We start from the raw sequence: 20,825 nt of genomic DNA on the forward strand, positions 1-20,825 counted from the left end.
ATGCTTATATCTTCTAAATGTGAATTTTGTCATGTTATTTCTATTTATCTATCTATAAAAAAACAAGAATGAATGCACAAAAACAGTCTCAGATTAGTGTGCACTGATTTTTTCTGTTACTACACTGTAAAAAATATTTTTGAAGTAAATTAGACAAAGATTATTGCAGCATACGTTTTTAACAAGAACATTTTGTTTAATTTAATGTTACTTGTCCTTTCTTTGTAATTATTTGTGAAATTTACTGGCAATTTATGAGGGAAAATCGTTTCAAAGTAAATCCACCAATTTCGTCAGTGTATTTTGGCAACATTTATGTTATTCTATATTTAATCAGATTTCTGAAAAATCACACAAATAAAAGCTATAAAAGTTCACAGATTAACAGTGTTTTTAGTATCATTTATATATTTAAAAAAATTTTTTATTAATAATTTAAATTAGATTTTATTTTTATGTATTCATTTTCATTTCAATTTTAGTAATTTTGTTATGTGCTTTTGTCATTTTATTAGTTTTAGTTTTTGTATTTATATTTAGCTTATTTTATATTTTAGTTTAAGTAATTGTAGTACTTCAAATTAAATAAAAATATTTTTTATTTCAGTACATTTTTATTAAGTTTAAGTTTTCATGCAATATATACATTTTATTTGAGTTCAGCTTTATTTCAGTAAATGGATTTTTTAAAATAGTTTTCTATTGATAGTTTCTATAGTTGTCTCGTATTTTTGCAAGGGGTCAAATGTCAAAAACAGTCGCATTTATGAAAAGTGCATAATTATATTATATACATATACATATATATGAAGAGTTCAGATGCAAAAGCCTCTAAGTGCCATCTGACATTTTCTTCTAGAATGATCATTTTTATAAAGCTTGTATATTTAAGTTCAGTAATTTCACTTAAATGACAATTAATAGGTAATTTGCATCGCCATTTAAGTGAAATTATTGAACTTAAATATACGAGCTTAATAAAAATGATCATTCTAGAAGAAAATGTCAGATGGCACTTAGAGGCTTTTGCATCTGAACTCTTCATATATACATACATACATACACACATATATATATATATATATATATATATATATATATATAAAGTCAATCTGAAAGAGTCATGACAGTTAAAAGATATAATCCAATAGTAAAGAGAAATTCGAGGCCATGACAGGATAATTAACACAACTGAACGCTCTTTATTCTCCTCTTGCACTTACTGTAGATGAACAGAACACAAACCTTTGAAAAGATTTCTCAGTAATCACAGCTTCAGAAACGTGATGTTTCTGTATCGATCTGAAGTTAGTCAAAGCTTTTAAGACATGATTCTGCAGTCCATCTTCAAGATGTTTTGATGCGTTATGGATGAAAGCATCAAAGATCCACACATAACATAAAGGAGTCTGACGGATGGATTTGTGGACAGACCCGCGGCGTAAACACATCTGACTGAACATCTGATGAATGTCTATTAATGCGTGGACGACACCTAAAGCACCGACTGATTAAGAAAACGGTTAAATACGGGAAGCCTTGAGTCGAGCGAACGTCTTCAGAGGGTTTCATTGATTCTTATCGCCACAGAGCATCAGACGCAGAGCTGGATAAATCACAGCTTCAAAACCTTCACCTCAGCACATATTCAAGTTAAAAGGTAGGCCTAACTCTCGCCAAAACGCAACCTAGGGTCTTTTTGTTAATCTACCCGAGTCAAACTTTCGTTTAAAAGCATAATTAGAATGGAAACGACACTTTTAAGTTTGACCGTATTTTCGTTTTAGGTTAAATGCCTTGTGAATGGGAGTGAATGGGGCACTTCTATGATAGCATCAAAAATCTCTATTTTTAAAACACTAAGAAGGCTCGACACAACATGAAACTGTGCTGGAAGTATCACCAGAGGCTCGACACATGAACTCCAGCACTGAGAACATTGTTTGTGTACACAGAGTTTACTAATGCTATTTACTGATGCTATCATAGAAGTGCCCCATTCACTCCCATTCACAAGGCAACTGAAAAACGAAAACCTAAAACGAAAATACGGTCAAACTTAAAAGTGGCGTTTCCATATGCTAATTATACCCCATTCACTCCCATTCACAAGGCAATTTAACCTAAAACGAAAATAAGGTCAAACTTAAAGGGTTAGTTCACCCAAAACTGAAAATGATGTCATTAATGACTCACCCTCATGTCGTTCCAAGCCTGTTCACGACGTAAGACGCTGCTGGTGTGCACCAGATAACACGTCAGCAAGCGTCACTGCGGAGTCGTGAACGCAGATTGACAACAGACCCGGAAGAGAATACAATGCTGAATAAAGTCGTAGTTTTGGTCAGGGGGGCAGCGTTTCATATTATGTTGAAGCTTCCCCGGGCGCCGCCATTGGCTATCAGACCATCACCTGCTGTTAGCATCCCATTGACTCCCATTCATTTTGGCGTCACTTTGACAGCGAATAACTTTACATCTGAGGCGTTTAAAGACTCCATTTGTCCATTATTTATTTCTAAAGAAACACGAAAATGTATAAAAGGCTCCATTACATTGTATCTTACGTTATGGCCCCGTAGAAGCAGTTTTTGTAAAAATAGGCTAACGATTGCGTCATAACCACGCGACTCTCTGTCGCACAGTAGAGAGATTACCGTATGGACATGAGGAGAAGCTCGCGCTCAATCGGGGGGACGTGTACTTAGCAAAAGTTGAATACTTAGAATACTTAGCAAAAGTTGCTCCTGCTCCAGCTCATGGACACCTCCTCCTCACACTCTCCGTCTCTGCAAGTTTCGGAAGGGAATGATTCAGATTTCTCTTGGCACAGCTACTAGAAGACAGACGGGTTGCTCACGTCACATCTACGTCGTCAAGCTCAGTGTGAGTCTGCGCAGTATGCTCGACCATCAGGAAGTTAGTGCTTCTAATTGACTTCAGTTGCCTCCGTTGAATCCAATGGGGTCGCTGTGTCCAGTTTATATACTGTCTATGGTTTTGGTACTATGCGGTTATCCGGACCACACGTGACCACAACCGCTCTTGGTTGGTCGTAACCCCAGTGACGGGTAGGTTTAGGGGTGGGGTTGGGGTAGGTCATCACATGTGGTCCGGATAACCGTATAGTACCGTAGTTTTTGGACCAAAATGTATTTTCGATGCTTCAAAAAATTCTAACTAACCCACTGATGTCACATGGACCACTTTGATGATGTCTTTATTACCTTTCCAGACATGGACAGTATACCGTACATACATTTTCAATGGAGGGACAGAAAGCTCTCGGACTAAAGCTAAAATATCTTAAACTGTGTTCCCGAAGATGAACGGAGGTCTTACGGGCTTGGAACGACATGAGGGTGAGTCATTAATGACATCATTTTCATTTTTGGGTGAACTAACCCTTTAAAAGTGGCGTTTCCATTCTAATTATGCTTTTACACGAAAGTGTGCCTCGGGTAGATTAACAAAAAGGTTGCATTTTGGCGAGAGTTACCCTTTAACTTCACGTCATGATAACGTTTAACCACCTGAATTAATCGACAGCGTGAACAGAATGACTCAGTTTTCATTTAGCTGGTATTTAAGGAAATCGGAGGATGTCGCTCGTCTCTTCGTTTTAATCAATAGCTGAATTACAGGTTTCATTATGCTTGATATTTGTAGATGTACTGTATCTGAAGTAATATGATATGATTCGATTGACAACCTGTTGATGATGAAGTGTAAAACAAATTAAAACTATAAGATGAAACTGACTGAAGTGAATTCCCTCTGTCTCTATTCTCCCTCTCTATCCTTCACTGACTCAATCATCGTGAACGGACGTGAATGCCATATTGTTGTAATAACATGCACGAGACACTTTAAGCTATTTTTATTGTTTTTATTGTTTTAACTTGGTATATGTGGGTTATATGGATGAATACGGTTTGTTTTCTATGAGAGATGTCAAATGTCGTTGTATACCATGCGATGACAATAAAGGTAAAACTAACTAAAAAGTAAAATTCACTATGAGAAATAAAAACAGACACAAACGAGACAATTACTGCGAAAAGCGGCTCACGGCAGTATTTTTACACAGCCAGAAAAAGATCGTACTCAGTATTTGTGTCTTATTTTTCCAGTAAAAATATCTAAACATTCATAAAGTCAAGAAACATTCACTGGAGAAGCAAAACGACTGAAGATATTAAGTCTTATTTTCTGAAAAATCGATAAAAATTAATTGAGTTTTATGCTTAAAACAAGAAAAAAACCTTCCAATGGGGTCACAAAAATAACAATATAATATAATATAATATAATATAATATAATATAATATAATATAATATAATATAATATAATATAATATAATATAATATAATATAATATAATGCATGTTAACTTAAATGATACGTTTAATGTATATGTATATAAAGATGACATCAGGTATTTAGTCTTGTTTTCTAAAAAAGATGATCAAAATGAAGTGAGTTTATGCTTAAAATAAGAATATAAAACTGTCAATGGGCTCAGAAAAATAACAATATAATATAATATAATGAAAAAATTATAACAATTAAGTGATTTTATGCTTAAAACAAGAAAATAACCTTCCAATAGGGTCAGAAAAATAACAATATAATATAATATTGTGTATTATAATATAATACATATATAATGCATGCTAACTTAAATTATACATTTAATGTATATGTGTATAAATATGACATTATATTTAGTCTTGTTTTCTAAAAAAAATAAGTGAGGTTTTTTTGCTTAAAATAAGAATAAAAAACTGTCAATGGGGTCAGAAAAATACAGTAACAATAAAATATAATAAAATATCATATAATGCATGTTAAACTTAAATTATACATGTTTAATAATTTGTTTTATTATTTTAATATAACGATATTGCTAGATTATATTGTAACATCTATTATAGTACACTACATTATAGTAGGCGTTGAGCTTCACTAACATCATCTGCCAATAGAGCGCTAAATGACTCACAGAAACGTCCCCGAGCGCCACTGAACTGACTGTCCCGGGTGAAGCATCACGATGATACAATATTATATATGGAGCTAAATGTCCATATCATCATATTCATGCCCACGCAGCGTTTTACAGTCGCCATCAGGACCTTCAGAGCGTCTGATGACCTGAAACCAGCGATTCGTTCCAGGAACGCCTGCTGTCGGCTCAGACTGATGACTACTGAGTGTATTCACCAGGAATACACACTTTCATGCAATAAAAAAAGAGTGTATGAACCCTTTTTGGACAAAAAGACTGTGAACGTCTTTAGTGAGGGAAAGAACTACAAATCCCATGAAGCACATTACTGCAAAAAATGCATATATATTAAAATATTACATTATTTTGAGAGTGTATGGAGATTGACTCGATTAAGTCATTCGCAGTGCCTAATGGGAGTGGGCGGAGCTAATGAGGTTGTTTGCTCGATTTGATTCTGATTGGTGGAATTTTCTGAACAGCATCATGGGTAATGTAGTTTTTCACTATGAATTCCTGCTGTTAAACATTTTTTTTTTTTTAAATAAGCTGAAATAATGCGGGCTGTCGGCTTCAACAGAAGCAAATAACATTGATTAACAGCCTCGTAGCATAGGTTCAAATGTTAAAAATGTTAAAAGTTATTTTCCCTATGGAGAAAATGAATGGATTTTTACTTCCGGAACCGACTGTTGCGCTCTATTTCGGAAAATAATTGTTACAGTGTACATTCAGGCAGAATACAAATGAGTTAATATGCATATTGTTTAAATATTGATTGAAATTAGCAAAACTTTTTAGCAGCACATTCTACTATCCTCAACTAAAAACTGTGATTTACATTTGAAACTTTATATTTAAAAGTAGTAAAACATTCTTCTTGATGATCGAATGTTTTGCTAAAAATGGTGATTTGTCTCAGAAAAAAAAACACTAAAATCATCTTTCAAATGAGTAGATTTCTGCATTGTCTACTTGAAATTAATAGAGTATCGTCATTTTTATATCATATCTTTGAACAGAAGACAGCAAAGTGACTTAAACGGTGTTAAGACGCTGTCCAAACCAGTGTTATTTTAGTATAATTGAGATACTATAATATTTTTTGTGCATATTTTAAATGTTTTTATTTATAATATTTTCCATTTTCATTTCAATTTAAAGCTTTAGTAATTTTGTTGTGTTTTTGTAAATTTTTTTTGCACTCAGAACATCAGAAAAATACAGTAATGAAATAAAGCTGTAATGCCGTCACATGACACTTAGAACAACTTGGTTAAGAACTACTATAATATAATATAATATAATATAATATAATATAATATAATATAATATAATATAATATAATATAATATAATATAATATTTATACAATACTTAAATTGATTTAAAGTAAAAAACGAAAGTATTTTTACATAGTAGTATTTGCTGCACTGCCTAATTTATGGTGTTTTAATTTAAAATACAATAATTTTAGTAAAACAAAGTGCTGTCATAGAATAAAGAAAATAACCATTTATGATAATTAGAATTAAAAACATTTTGTCGGTCCTAAAACAGACATGCAAAATATAAAGTCTTCATGCTTTCTTTGGATTCTGATGTGAAATATATCCCACAAAGCCTGGATAAGTTTGTCAGAGTAAGCGAGTAAAGCTCAGGTCGACATGTTCGTCTCTTCAAACGGCATCAGCGAATCAAACCGCAGCATTTGATCTTCCGCCCGGGCCGGCTCTGGGACGCGCGCCTCATCTCACGCTGCCTGGACTCCTGAACCGTGACTTCACTTTAACATTTCTGTTTTTATCTGACGCCAATCTCCCGCTGAGATCAGGAATACGGATGAGAAAACTCTTGATCTTTAAAGTTCTCCACATCACATGACCTTAATAAAACATGTTTGCTCACAAGGCTGAAGTTCATAAACTACAGTGTGTACGCCGCAGGTGATGGGAAAGCACATACTGTATGTACTTATGCACGTGTGTAGGCTTATTAGAGCATCATGATCTGATAGTGTTGTTATTGTTAACTGCAACTATAATAATCATTCAAAGGGGACTTATTATGCAAAATCCACTTTTACATGGTGTTTTACATGGTATACCAACTCTATATTGGTAAAAAATCCACCACCTCCTTTTTTATGTTCCTCATGAATAATAAACATGAGCCGTTCTGTTTTCTATACATTGTGACGAATGTAACAGTGTATCTGTTTCTGAGTATCTGAAGCATGAGCTGTAAAGGCTCCGCCCTCTTCTGGGAATGTGGGCGGGGAGAAGCAGCTCATTTGCATTTAAAGATACACACACGAAAACATGTTTTTGCTTCCACTCAAAAAGGGGCATTTTGCGCATGATATAATTAATAATTTGAGCTGAAACTTCATACACACATTCTGTGGACAACTAAGACTTATATTACATATTGGAAAAAGGGGTATAATAGATCTTCTTTAAATAATAGAACACTGAAATAAAACAAAGATTAACTTAAATAAAATAAAAAAACAAAATTTAAAATGTTCATTTAGTTTAAGTACTAAAATGAATAAAACAAAAATTTAAATGATATATATATATAAACGTGTTCAAAATATGAAATACTATAATAAAGGTATACTATACTAATACTATCATTATGGTAATAGGGAAACAATTACAATTTTAATTAATTAAATTAAATATGAATGCAATATTTAAATCGTAAAGTATTTATAAATGATCATATTTGCTTCACTGCCCAATTTATGGTGATAAAAGTAAAAATACTGTAATACAATAATGAGAATCACCATTTGTCCCTACATTTTCCTTACTGTAATGGGGAAAATTACAATAATAATTACATTAAATATTAATACAGTATGTATTTATACACAGAAGTATTTGCTGTACTGTTTTAATTTAAAAAACAATAATTTTTATAAATAATAAATAATTCATTGTGATACGATAAAGAAAATCACCATTGATGATAATAAGAATTACAAATATATATACTGTATTTATATCTAGTTTTACTAAATATAATGTCTTCATATAAAAAATAAAAAATAAAAATGGCTAAAGCTTAAAATTAATGAAAATGGAAAATATAAAAATAAAAACTAATTCAAAATATGAATAAATACTACAGTTACACTGGTTGTCATCAGAAGGTCGCTCCCTATGTAGAGTTCACAGCAGAGCCTGTTTAGGGCACTTGGCCACGTGGGACGCAGCCGAACTCTCGGAGATTACAGCAAACGGATTCAGAGTTTGACAGAAATCACCCCTAAAAACACATGGTTAATCAGCGAGGGTGTGTGTGTGTGTGTACCTGTGATGTGGTTAACCAGCGAGGGTGTGTGTGTACCTGTGATGTGGTTAACCAGCGAGGGTGTGTGTACCTGTGATGTGGTTAATCAGCGAGGGTGTGTGTGTGTGTGTACCTGTGATGTGGTTAATCCCAGAGGGTGTGTGTGTGTATGTACCTGTGATGTGGTTAACCAGCGAGGGTGTGTGTGTACCTGTGATGTGGTTAACCAGCGAGGGTGTGTGTACCTGTGATGTGGTTAATCAGCGAGGGTGTGTGTGTGTGTGTACCTGTGATGTGGTTAATCAGCGAGGGTGTGTGTGTGTGTGTGTGTGTGTGTACCTGTGATGTGGTTAACCAGCGAGGGTGTGTGTGTATACCTGTGATGTGGATTATCAGCGTGTGTGTGTATACCTGTGATGTGGATTATCAGTGTGAGTGTGTATACCTGTGATGTGGTTAATCAGCGAGGGTGTGTGTGTGTGTGTGTACCTGTGATGTGGTTAATCAGCGAGGGTGTGTGTGTGTGTGTGTGTGTGTACCTGTGATGTGGTTAACCAGCGAGGGTGTGTGTGTATACCTGTGATGTGGATTATCAGCGTGTGTGTGTATACCTGTGATGTGGATTATCAGTGTGAGTGTGTATACCTGTGATGTGGTTAATCAGCGTGTGTGTGTGTGTATACCTGTGATGTGGATTATCAGCGTGTGTGTATACCTGTGATGTGGTTAATCAGTGTGTGTGTATACCTGTGATGTCGGGCTTCTGTGGCATGAGGAACTGGAAGAAGGTGGGCTCCGACAGGCCCTTGACGTTGCGCGCCGTGATCTCCACGTTGTAGCGCGTGTTCCACTGAAGCGGCTGAAGAAGAGCGAAATCATTCATACCGGGAACCAGCTTCGTCATCCACTGCTCCTCTTTATCCTGCACACACACATCGACATCACCGGTCTGTTACTCACACACACAACACACACATCGACATCACCGGTCTGTTACTCACACATACACAACACACACATCTACAGTTCCCTAATAATAAACAACATTCCCTAATGTCTGTTACTCATACAGATTACTCATCATCAGTATTATTATTATCATACTGTTACTCGTCAATATTATTATTATTATCATACCGTTACTCCTCAACATCAAAGAAACAGTCTTACTTTCTAGATTCTTACTAATAAAATGACTTTGAAGTCATTCCCAAATTTGGGTGTGTTCCTCACACAAAGCATGCCACGACTTATTTTTTTTATTATCATTGATTTACTATTATAGTTTGCATTTATATTTATATTTTTAATTTGAATTTATTTTTCAATATTTTTTTTTTAATTCAAAAATAATATAATTTCTCATTACTGTACTGGGGAAAATGCTATATTAATTAATTAAATTAAATATAATTAAAATATTTACATTAAAAGTATTTATACATAGGATTTTAATTAATTAAATAATTTATTATAATACTATTATATATTTAATATCTGTTCCCACTTTCATTTTAGTTACAGTTTTAGTGATTTTGTTGTGTTTTTTTTTTTTTTTTTTTTAAGTACATCTATATAGTATTTATAGTACTTTTTGTTTAATTGGTTTTAGTTTTTTTTGTATTTTATTAAAACTAAACATAAATGAGAAATGTTGAAATGCTGAAATAAAATAAGTTTACATTTTTTGATACTTTTTTTGTTTTGTTTTGTTTTATGATTTATGATAATAACCCTGCTTCAGAAGACTTGTAGATGTGGAACTTTATTATGGTGCTTCAATGTTGTTTTAGGTCATTTTTGGATCTCCAGAACAAAGAAATAAATAATGAAAGGCTGAACCTTTTTCACGCTAGTCTGACGGACCGCATCAAAAACACAATATAAAATAGGGCAAAAAATGCATAAGAATAAGAACAAAGATTTAAAGAAGCAATAAAGGCAGAAAGTTTGGATGCCGTTTCCAATCATCTCCATCCCGTTTCATCCTGACTCTTCCTGAAAACCCTTCCTCACCGTCTCTGTGATCTAATATGTTTGTTGTCTGGAAATATTTGATCTTCTTCAGTTCATCTGTTTTTTGTTTTTTTTGTCGCCGTCTGTCTGCGGGAACCACAATCAGACGCTCCAATCTGCTTTTACTCAGTACTTTAGTAAAGCACTTTAAAGAGATTTCGCTTCCCGTAAAGCTTTGGAGATCTTCAGTCTCATACAAACACCGGCAGTTTGTCAAGTGATTGATGGAAACGCATTTTCATTGGCTGAGGGAGATAATAGCGTCCTTTAGTTTCTCTTTTGTGTGTTTTAGTCAACCTGAAATGAAACTTCCATAATGTGGCACATATGAAGGGCGAGACGTGATGTTTTTAATCGGGAATTGACTGGATCATGAAAAGAGGACTTTCCAGATGAAAAAAATAAAGTTAAGGGGTTAAGCAAGTTTACACAAAACAGCAGTATTTCTTAGTTTAGAATAACGTGCACTGATGAGTCTTTCACAATAAGAACATGAAGAGGACCTATTATGCCCTTTCATAAAGTCTTGATGTTGTTTTAGCCTCTACTAGAACTTGAATGTTGATTATTCTCCTCATATTCTCCATTGTTGCGGCTCCTCTCTTCCCAGTCTGTCAGTAACGCTCTGTTTACTTCCTGTCTCTATGAAGCCCCTCCTTCTGAAAAGCACACTGTGCTCTGATTGGTCGGCTGGAGCAGTGTGTTGTGATTGGTCGAGCGCTTCGAGTGTGTTTGGGAAATGTCCCGCCCCTTTCCATAACCGCCAGTTTAACACACTACTAACTAACTCAACCAGGCCCCGCCCCTTTATTATGCGCATGAATTATTATAATGAGGAATATTGTGACGTGTGGAGACTACAATGGAGGCGTTTCAGGGAGTTCAGAAACACTGACACTCATATAGAGAAGAACTGGCGCTTTTTAATGCTCAAACAGCAAAATTACACACTAAACACAGATGAAAAGCAGAATTTAAAGGGGTCATGAACTGTTTTTTTAATTTTTTGAGGTCAACTTATGACATTCGCTTGGTTTTTAAATTCAAAAACATATAAATGAATAAGTAATAGGGTATTTGAGCCTATCTTTCATGGGTTAAGAGGTTTTTATGGGCGTGCCACATTGAAGACTTGGAAGTAAACACCCACTGCTATGATTGGATAGCAGTTTTGCATATTATAATGAGTTTCATGTAATGCGCAAATCAGTGGGCGGGGCTAAACAGGCAGTGTTGAAGTAGGCGTTGCTCTTCTTCTGCGGAGGCGGGGTTTGATGCCCTTTGACCTCATAGATCCCCACTTTGAAAAACCCGCCGTTCGCTGTGCCTGCTGTCAATAAAAGCTTTTATTGGACTAACAAGGAAGTTTTCAGTTCTGAAACTCACAGGATATTCTTATAGTAGGATGACCTCTTATATGTCAATAGCTCAAGGAAAATTTGATTTCTCAGTTCATCACCCCTTTAAGGTCAAACGTATATTGTTCACTTTCTAGCAGCAGTAGATTGAAGTCATTGTGGTGTGGCTGAAATCCATTTATATCACCCATATTTCACCAAGATGGCCTTCAAAAGATCTAGAAACATACACCAGCCATGTTTCCTTCTGACACTTTCATCTGTAATTTAGAGATGATGGAAAACATGAAAACACACTATGGGCCCTATCTTGCACCCAATGCAATTGACTTTGTACAGCGACGCATGTATCATTCCTATTTTGCACCCGCGCACAGTGGACTTTTCCCTCCACAGACGCACGTCGGTAAATTAGGGAATGAACTTGCGCTCCCGGGGGCGGTTCAGCGGAAAGAGGAGGCGTGTTCCGGCGCAAACGTTCCCTGGTGCTATTTTGCAGTTTCAGAAAACAATTCCGCCACTGACCAGGAGAAACCTCGTCTAAAGTCAGACTGGCGCGTTGCGCATGTTATTCAGATGCTATTTTAAGGGCGCATGCTTGGCCATAATGTAGCGTGTGCACAACGCGCATACACTTCTCTCATCTACACAGAAGCAGCAGTTTCCATTTTTAGAAAACCATACATAATTACAAGGAAAAATATTCCACATGAGGGAAATCATTGTGGTGTCCATGAAGATGTGAAAAATAGGCATAAATCTAGCTTACACATTTACCCAAATGATTATACGCCTGTTTAACCGAAGCTAATTTGTGTGTGTTTCTCCATCCCCAATGTCACTTCTCTGTGTTTTACGGCCCTGACGAGAACGCCGGTCTCCTCGGCTGTGAACCGCTCCTGGCAAATCCGCCGTTATAATAGCAATCCGCCATGGAACAAGCACGCCTGCTCTTAAAGGGAATGTGAGATGACGCTCTGATTGGTTTATTTCACGTTACGCCCAAACCACACCTATGAGTAATGAAGCTACTTCACACCAACACATTTTAGATTTGCGAGATCCGCCCACAAAGTTACTTGCGTTTCGCTTTTGATACATGTTAAAATAGGGCCCAGTGAGTATTTACTAAGAGGGTGAATCCCACAAAAAAATATGTCAAGGATATGTGGATAAATTAGCTTGATTGTATAAATAGTGTCTCCATCTTGATGGTCCTAAAACAGGGTTTTAGTCCCCAAACTAGGAGAAAACTGCAGGTTTGTGTAGGTGTAACTGTGAGCATGTGTGTATTGAGCTCAGTTTGGCTCTTTTTGTTCGTTATATCCGTGACGGAGAGGAAAACTCATGGCGAATCACCCCCCGCAGTTTCTTTATGTGAGAGAGAAGGACTTCAAAGCGTCTCTCACACACTCTCTCACGCATCCGTATTCTTTAAGCAAATGAGGCCACAGCGTGAGCGCGTTCAGACTCACTGTGCGCCGGACGGAGGAAAAGCAGGATTCTTCCCCGAGAACATTTCCGATTCAGCCACCCACACGACTCCAGGCGACGGGATTTCTCTACAATCAGCTCGGATTAACGCTCAGTGAATTAGGACAGTGTGCAAATGCAGACTATTCTGTTTCCCATCGTACAGTACAAACTCAACATAGAAGTAATGAACCTCTAACACCAAGGTTTCCTTCAAACATCCTTCAAGTGTTATTATACGGGTTGTAAGCATGCTTATGCTTATATAAACTATAACTGACTAACCGTTGCATGATATCATTTTACCTGAAAAGAAGCCTGACTGTAGAAGAAGACAGAGAACACAACATGTACTTGCATATACAATGATTTGAATGCATGCATAAACTGCCTAAAGCGTGCGCCACTATCTTTACATTAGTTGACTATAAGCGCCGTATAATATAGTTAAAATTAATTTACAGCATTTACTGTGTTGTCCTCCACCATCTGTGCATTTTTAAGAGTTTTTGCATTGTGACATTAAGCAAAAATTGAATTACTGCCGATTTTATAAAAAAAAATATATATTTTCAGTACAATAAATATTTTAGTTTAATAAACTTAAGTTTATAAGTAAATTGATATTGACATTGATTCCACGTCAAAGAAGACGGGGTTTCTACCTATTACATCATCGCCACGGACCAACGGTTAACAGCCAGAGCGAACGTTTCCTGAAAGCTGTTTCGAACTCCTGAAACTAACTTCAATTTGGCCAGATTTAGTTTGAAATGACGTCACACCAGTTCGTTCTTTGATTTTGCTTTAAAGGCCCACTTTTAGTCAATACTTGTATCCCTTAAAACTCATCTTTGATCACCAAAACTACATATTTAAATGTTTATCCTGTAAAAAACAATTCTTCATGTCTTAAAGTAACTTGTAACTCGACACCCTTGCCTCATTTAGTATATGCGACTCTATGGATATGCAAATGAGCCCCGCCTCCACTCACTCACTCCCTCAGCTCAGAGATCCACTGGTTGACGATCACACGTTGATCTGATTGGTTACAAGGTAGTTTGTGACGTCAGAAACACCAGCGATTTCAAAGCGTGTTTTTGAGACTGTCTTTGGTTCACTGCAGTTTTAAGGAGAAAATACTCAGCAATGGTGTCGACTTATGAATTTTTCACATGTTAAAGCATATTAAAAACACCACACAGACAACATTAAAAGCTGGATTTACACCACAGGGGGACTTTAAGTATATTGCGACATTTAACGTTCGGATAGCCAAGAAAAAACGTTTAAAAAACAGAAATTATGAGCGTTCATGTTGTTGAGCGTACCCACCGTTTTATACTTCACGATGTACTCGACGATAGGCATCCCACCGTCGTCCTGTTTGATCAGTCCGAGTCTGTAGGCTTTCCCGACTCCTCTCTGTCCGTGAACCGTCGGAGGACTCGGCTCGCCTGCAGGAAAACACACACAAGCAGACACAAGTGAAGACGTGACAGCTTCTTTAAACTATAAAGATCCATGCAAACTAGAAGAAACAGCATTATAATGATGAAGGAGCTTAAAAAACGTTTCAATCTACAGAGAACGACTGATGCAGTTACACACTGTGCAAGGTCTTATTGTCCTTGTTCTCAAAATTTGAGGGGGGCGACAGCAACTGAACCAAAGCAGCATGGGAGTTTAAATACGTCTATCTGAGTGAGGAGGGATGAACAGAAGAGAGACTGATGATGAAGTACTCACGGATGGCTAACGTCTGGAAGGATTCTGTGTGGCTGAATTCACCCTGACCCTTTCCATTGACCGCCGCCACTCGCACCTCATACGTGGTGTTGGGCTCCAGACTGGCCAGAACTACTGTGGCTGAGAGACGGAGGAAAGGAGGAGAGAAGAGGGAAAGAAGGAAGGAGAGAAAGAAGGGAGGAAGGAAGGAAGGACGGAAAGGAGAAGAGAAGGAAGGATAGATGGAAGGAAGGAAGGAAGGAAGGAAGGAAAGAAGGAAGAAAGGAAGGAAAGAAGGAAGGATAGAAGGAAGGAAGGAAGGTAGGTAGGAAGGAAGGAAGGAAGGAAGGAAGGAAGGAAGGAAGGAAGGAAGGAAGGAAGGAAGGAAGGAAGGAAGGAAGGAAGGAAGGAAGGATGGATAGATGGAAGGAAAGGAGGAGAGAAGGAAGGAAGGAAGGAAAGAAGGAAGAAAGGAAGGAAGGAAAGGAGGAGAGAAGGAAGGAAAGAAGGAAGGAAGGAAGGAAAGGAGAAGAGAAGGAAGGATAGATGGAAGGAAGGAAAGAAGGAAGGAAGGAAGGAAAGGAGAAGAGAAGGAAGGAAAGAAGGAAGGAAGGAAGGAAGGAAAGAAGGAAGAAAGGAAGGAAAGAAGGAAGGATAGAAGGAAGGAAGGAAGGAAGGTAGGTAGGAAGGAAGGAAGGAAGGAAGGAAAGAAAGAAGGAAGGAAGGAAAGAAGGAAGGAAGGAAAGAAGGAAGGATAGAAAGAAGGCAGGAAGGAAGGAAGGAAAGAAGGAAGAAAGGAAGGAAAGAAGGAAGGAAGGAAGGTAGGTAGGAAGGAAGGAAGGAAAGAAGGAAGGATAGAAGGATAGAAGGAAGGAAGGAAGGAAGGAAAGAAGGAAGGAAGGAAGGTAGGAAGGAAGGAAAGAAAGAAGGAAGGAAAGAAGGAAGGATAGAAGGTAGGAAAGAAGGAAGGAAGGAAAGAAGGAAGGATAGAAGGAAGGAAGGAAAGAAGGAAGGATAGAAGGAAGGATAGAAGGAAGGAAAGAAGGTAGGAAGGAAGGAAAGAAGGAAGGAAGGAAGGAAGGAAGGAAGGAAGGAAGGAAGGAAGGAAGGAAGGAAGGAAGGAAAGAAGGAAGGATAGAAGGAAGGAAAGAAGGTAGGAAGGAAGGAAGGAAGGAAGGAAGGATAGAAGGAAGGAAAGAAGGTAGGAAGGAAGGAAGGAAGGAAGGAAGGAAGGAAGGATGGATGGATGGAAGGATGGAAGGAAAGAAGAAAGAAACAAGTAAATAAATAAATACACAAACAAGTTAACAAAGACATAAAGAAAAAAAATAAAAGTAAAGAAAAAAAGAAAAAAAGTTGCAAGTAAATAAATAAATAAATAAGTCAAGTCAAGTTTATTTATATAGCGCTTTTCACAATACAGATTGTATCAAAGCAGCTTCACAGTATTAAATTAAAATAATACATCAATGTTTGTTTCTAGTGGAAAACGTCCACGTTTGGTAATGCTGATCAATTGTATTGTTGATTGATTAATTAAATTAAATATCCCCAACTAAGCAAGCCAAAGGCAACAGAACAAAAAGAAAGAAACAAAAAAGACAAGTAAATAAAGTAAAAGGAACAATCAAAGAAAGACGTAATTAAAAAAAAAGTGAACAAGCTGAAATTTGAAAGTTTAACGCTGAAATGTAATTACTAAAGCTAAAACTGAAATAACATAAATTAAAACAACTAAAAATATGACGCATAAACGCATAACAAAGACTAAAACTTAAATAAAAAAATAAAATAAAAGCTTATTATTATTAACATTATTAAATACTGATATATTAAAAAATACAAAACCATTTTAAATACTTGAATTGTGTATAAATAATATTAAATGGCTGTGATAACTTTGAAATAAGTCTACCAGAGAATATGTATTTTTACATTAAAGAACCACTTCTGCAAATCGTCCTTGGCCGTTATAAATGATTGCATTCATTAATTTACATGAGAAAGCGCTAATAAAAGCGAACCGACTCGATGAGCGCGCTTATTACTTAGTCAAAGAACATTGAGTTCTTAATTAAAAATCCACAAAGAGTCTGTGGATGTAATTGAAGTAATTACACTCTATATTCGAGGTTGAGACCATGAAAAGAACATTATTAGACTGAGTTCTCATTGAATCTGATCTTGAACTCTAAACACTCACTGTTTTCCAGAGTTGAGGAATAGCACTGCGCACTTTATCTATTTGTTTTTAGCGTTTTACATCACGTTTAACACGATGCACGTTATTTAAAGGCCTAATGCACAGGACGAAATCGCCGATTCTTGGGCGAAAAGTAAAAGCAGTTTAATGAGCAAACAGCTTGAAGCCATTATCGTTTAGCAAGTGAAAATGTGTTTAGTTGCAGCGAACGTAACCGGCCGACTGTCAACACATCCCGATCCTGCAAACGGCTCGCTCCGAGAGGCGATAATGGCTTTCCGGAAAACTAAAGACAGTGGTAAACATGCATTCCCTTTGATTAAATGATCTGTTTTTACTCGCAACGCTTATCACTTTTGTTCTGAGGAGAGAAGCATCTCAAATTAGATCTTTTTGTAATATGTTTGCTGCTTCTTCCACACAGAAATGACATTAAATGGAGAGCAAATGGAGTTTTTTTTATTGCATTTTTTTTCACAGACTCTATTAAAGTCACCATTAAACCAAAATGGACAATTCTTGTTTTTTAACGGATTATTGCAGTGATTATTCTAAACGATTTATCATTTATCACATCATTATAGTTTTCTTCTCTTCTCTGATGATGAGGGCGGGGCTATAACCTGTCACTCACATGAGATCAGCCAATAGCAAACCACAACCATCCAATCAATTCCCCACGGACACAATCAAGCCCCGCCCACATTTGTTCCCGTTCCAGAAGCGTTTCACTCGGATAAACACTACCAGTCAAAAGTTTGGGGTAAGATTTTTTTATGTTTTTAAAGAAGTCTCTTCTGCTCACCAAGGATGCATAAAAAAAAAAAACACCAGTAATATTGTGAAATATTATTCCAATGTAAATCAGCTGTTTTCTATGTGAATATATAGTAAAGTGTAATTTATATCCTCTGATCAAAGCTGAATTTTCAGCATCATTACTCCAGTCTTCAGTGTCACATGATCCTCCAGAAATCACTCTAATATGAGGATTTGATGATCAAGAAACATTTCTCATTATTATCAATGTTTTTTTAAGGATTCTTTGATGAATAGAAAGTTCAAAAGAACAGCATTTACCTGAAATAGAAAGCTTTTGTAACATTAAAGCGGTGGTATAATGCCCTTTTCACTAGATGTAAAATAAGTCTCTGATGTCCCCAGAGTGTGTGTGTGAAGTTTTAGCTCAAAATACCCCACAGATATTTTTATATCGCATGTTAAAATTGTCACTTTTTGAGGGTGAGCAAAAACACACCGTTTTGTGTCTGTCCCTTTAAATGCAAATGAGCTGCTGCTCCCGGCACAGGGGGCGGAGCTTCAACAGCTTGTGTTCTTTTACCTCACACACACATGCACTGAAAATTTCAAAAACTTTTAGCCTTTTATGTTCAAACCGGAGTCAGACAATGATGGAGAGACTCAAGAAGAAGTGACAACATGTAGAAGCAACAGGACATTTCTGAATGGTTAGTTGATGAATTTATGAAGATGATGTGTAGTTATCTTCTAGTCATTGATTAGCATATTCTGTCTTGATAATCTATAAATCGCGTTCTGGGGGCGGGGTTTATGTAAATTTGAGGGTTGGTGATGTCACTAACCCGGGAGGAATGTGGTGTAGTCTCTACCAGCCGTTTGTTGTAGTCCTTAAAAAGCGATTTCTTTAAAAGCAAATACCTCCCTTTGCTCTGAACTTTGAGCGTCGTAACTTTGCAGATGTTGTTTATGATCAAACAGCAACATTACACACTAACTAAAGTTAGAAAAGTCAAATCATAATCAACCACCCCTTTAAACACTACCGCTCAAATGTTTGGGGCCAGTAAGAATTTTTATTTTATTTTTTTGGGGGTGGAAATAAAATACTTTTATTCATCAAGGATGAATTCAATTGATCAAAAGTTACAGTAAAACATTTATAATGTTACAAAAAAATATATTTAAAATAAATACTGTTCTTTTAGAACTTTCTATTAAGAATCCTGAAAAAAAACTGTACACAACTGTTTTCAACACTGATAATAATCATAAATGTTTCTTGAGCATCAAATCCTCATATTAGAATGATTTGTGAAGGATCATGTGACACTGAAGACTGGAGTAATGATGCTGAAAATTCAGCTTTGATCACAGGATATAAATTACACTTTAAAATATATTAAAATAGAAAACAGTTATTTTAAATTGTAAAAATATTTAAGTTTTTAAAATATAAAACTTAAGACTTTAAGTTTTAAAGTGAGCAGTTGGTCACATGACACTCACTCTGAACACCATGTGATCTCACTGTCCTCCAATCCTGTGCGCTCGTGTCTTTGTAGTTGATGATGTAATAGCTGATGGGGACGCCGCCGTGCGAGTCGGGCTTCATGAAGGAGACGGTGGCGAGACGCTGGGAGACGGCAGTGAGACGCACGGAGTACGGGTTCGACGGGACATCTGAAACACAACACACACTCATAAATGCTTACAACCAGTGTTGGGTGTCACTCATTACAAGTAGCCTGAGTTACGTAATCAGATTACTTTTTCAATTTACAATATCTAAGTTACTTTTTCACATGTATTGACTGACAGCTCCTGTCCTCATGTTGAGAGAAATAAAGTGAGGAGGTGTTTTGTGTGTGTGTGTGTGTGTGTGTGTGTGTGTGTGAACATGATGGTTATTTTAGTTCTAGACTAAATGTGAACATGCATTTACTCATCTGACTTGCACAAAAATGTTCAGTATTCCTCAAAATGAATAAAAACAGTAAAATGCAATCTCAGAATTTTACGCAAAACTTTTATAATTAACTATATTAAATTACACATTTATGTATTTAATCTCACTCTATTAACCAATGTCTTTGCTGCTGACCTTCAATGATCTAATTCAACCATACTAATAAGCAAAAATGACTTTAGATTAGATTTAGAAATAAGAGTGTTGGACTGTATCAGAGAATGTCTAATAAGGCGAGAACTTCCACTCTCAGTAAACTTCCGGCTTCTGAACTGGTTGCAGTTCCACTCTGGCTCCATATGAGGGCGCTCACAGGACGAGTGCAGTTCCACTCTGGCTCCACATGAGGGCGCTCACAGGACGAGTGCAGATCCACTCTGGCTCCACATGAGGGCGCTCACAGGACGAGTGCAGTTCCACTCTGGCTCCACATGAGGGCGCTCACAGGACGAGTGCAGATCCACTCTGGCTCCACATGAAGGCGCTCACAGGACGAGTGCAGTTCCACTCTGGCTCCACATGAGGGCGCTCACAGGACGAGTGCAGTTCCACTCTGGCTCCACATGAAGGCGCTCACAGGACGAGTGCAGAATGAATGGAGGTCTATGGCGCTATAGCCCTCAAAATCCACTTTTCTCAGGATATAATTTTTTGTCTAGTAATTTGAATGTTATATTCGAAAGGAAATGCAAAGAAATTACACATTGCTGGGTGTTAGATTTTTTAGAGTCACTTATTTGCTTTAAAAAGTACACATCGTACGACCAGAGATACTGCTTTACGGCAATCCTTCAGTCACTTTGGTGCTTTCACGCTCTGCACTTTCTTTTCTCTCGAGGCATCGACAACACAGCTGACACAGGTAAACACACACAGCTGACACAGGTAAACACACACAGCTGACACAGGTAAACACACAACACAGCTGACACAGGTAAACACACGTGCTAGAAGAGTTTTTGTTTTGTTGTTTTAAAAGACCATCAAGCGGTATCTCTGGTCGT

The 20,825-nt window shown here is 36.8% G+C and overlaps 1 protein-coding gene across 1 annotated transcript in view; it reads right to left on the bottom strand.

Annotated features, from left to right (window-relative positions):
- Window positions 1-20,825, bottom strand: part of LOC311284516 (neural cell adhesion molecule 2) — a 282,772-nt gene that overhangs the window by 7,486 nt on the left and 254,461 nt on the right. The window contains exons 12-15 of the mRNA XM_084399547.1: window positions 19,362-19,535; window positions 14,912-15,031; window positions 14,498-14,619; window positions 9,060-9,234 (exon numbers count right to left, since the gene is read on the bottom strand). Of these exons, the coding sequence (XP_084255673.1) occupies window positions 9,060-9,234; window positions 14,498-14,619; window positions 14,912-15,031; window positions 19,362-19,535 (591 nt within the window). The remainder of the gene's footprint in view (window positions 1-9,059; window positions 9,235-14,497; window positions 14,620-14,911; window positions 15,032-19,361; window positions 19,536-20,825) is intronic.

Source organism: Rutilus rutilus (assembly GCF_951802725.1).
Source record: "Rutilus rutilus genome assembly, chromosome: 2".
Lineage (NCBI taxonomy): Eukaryota > Metazoa > Chordata > Actinopteri > Cypriniformes > Leuciscidae > Rutilus > Rutilus rutilus.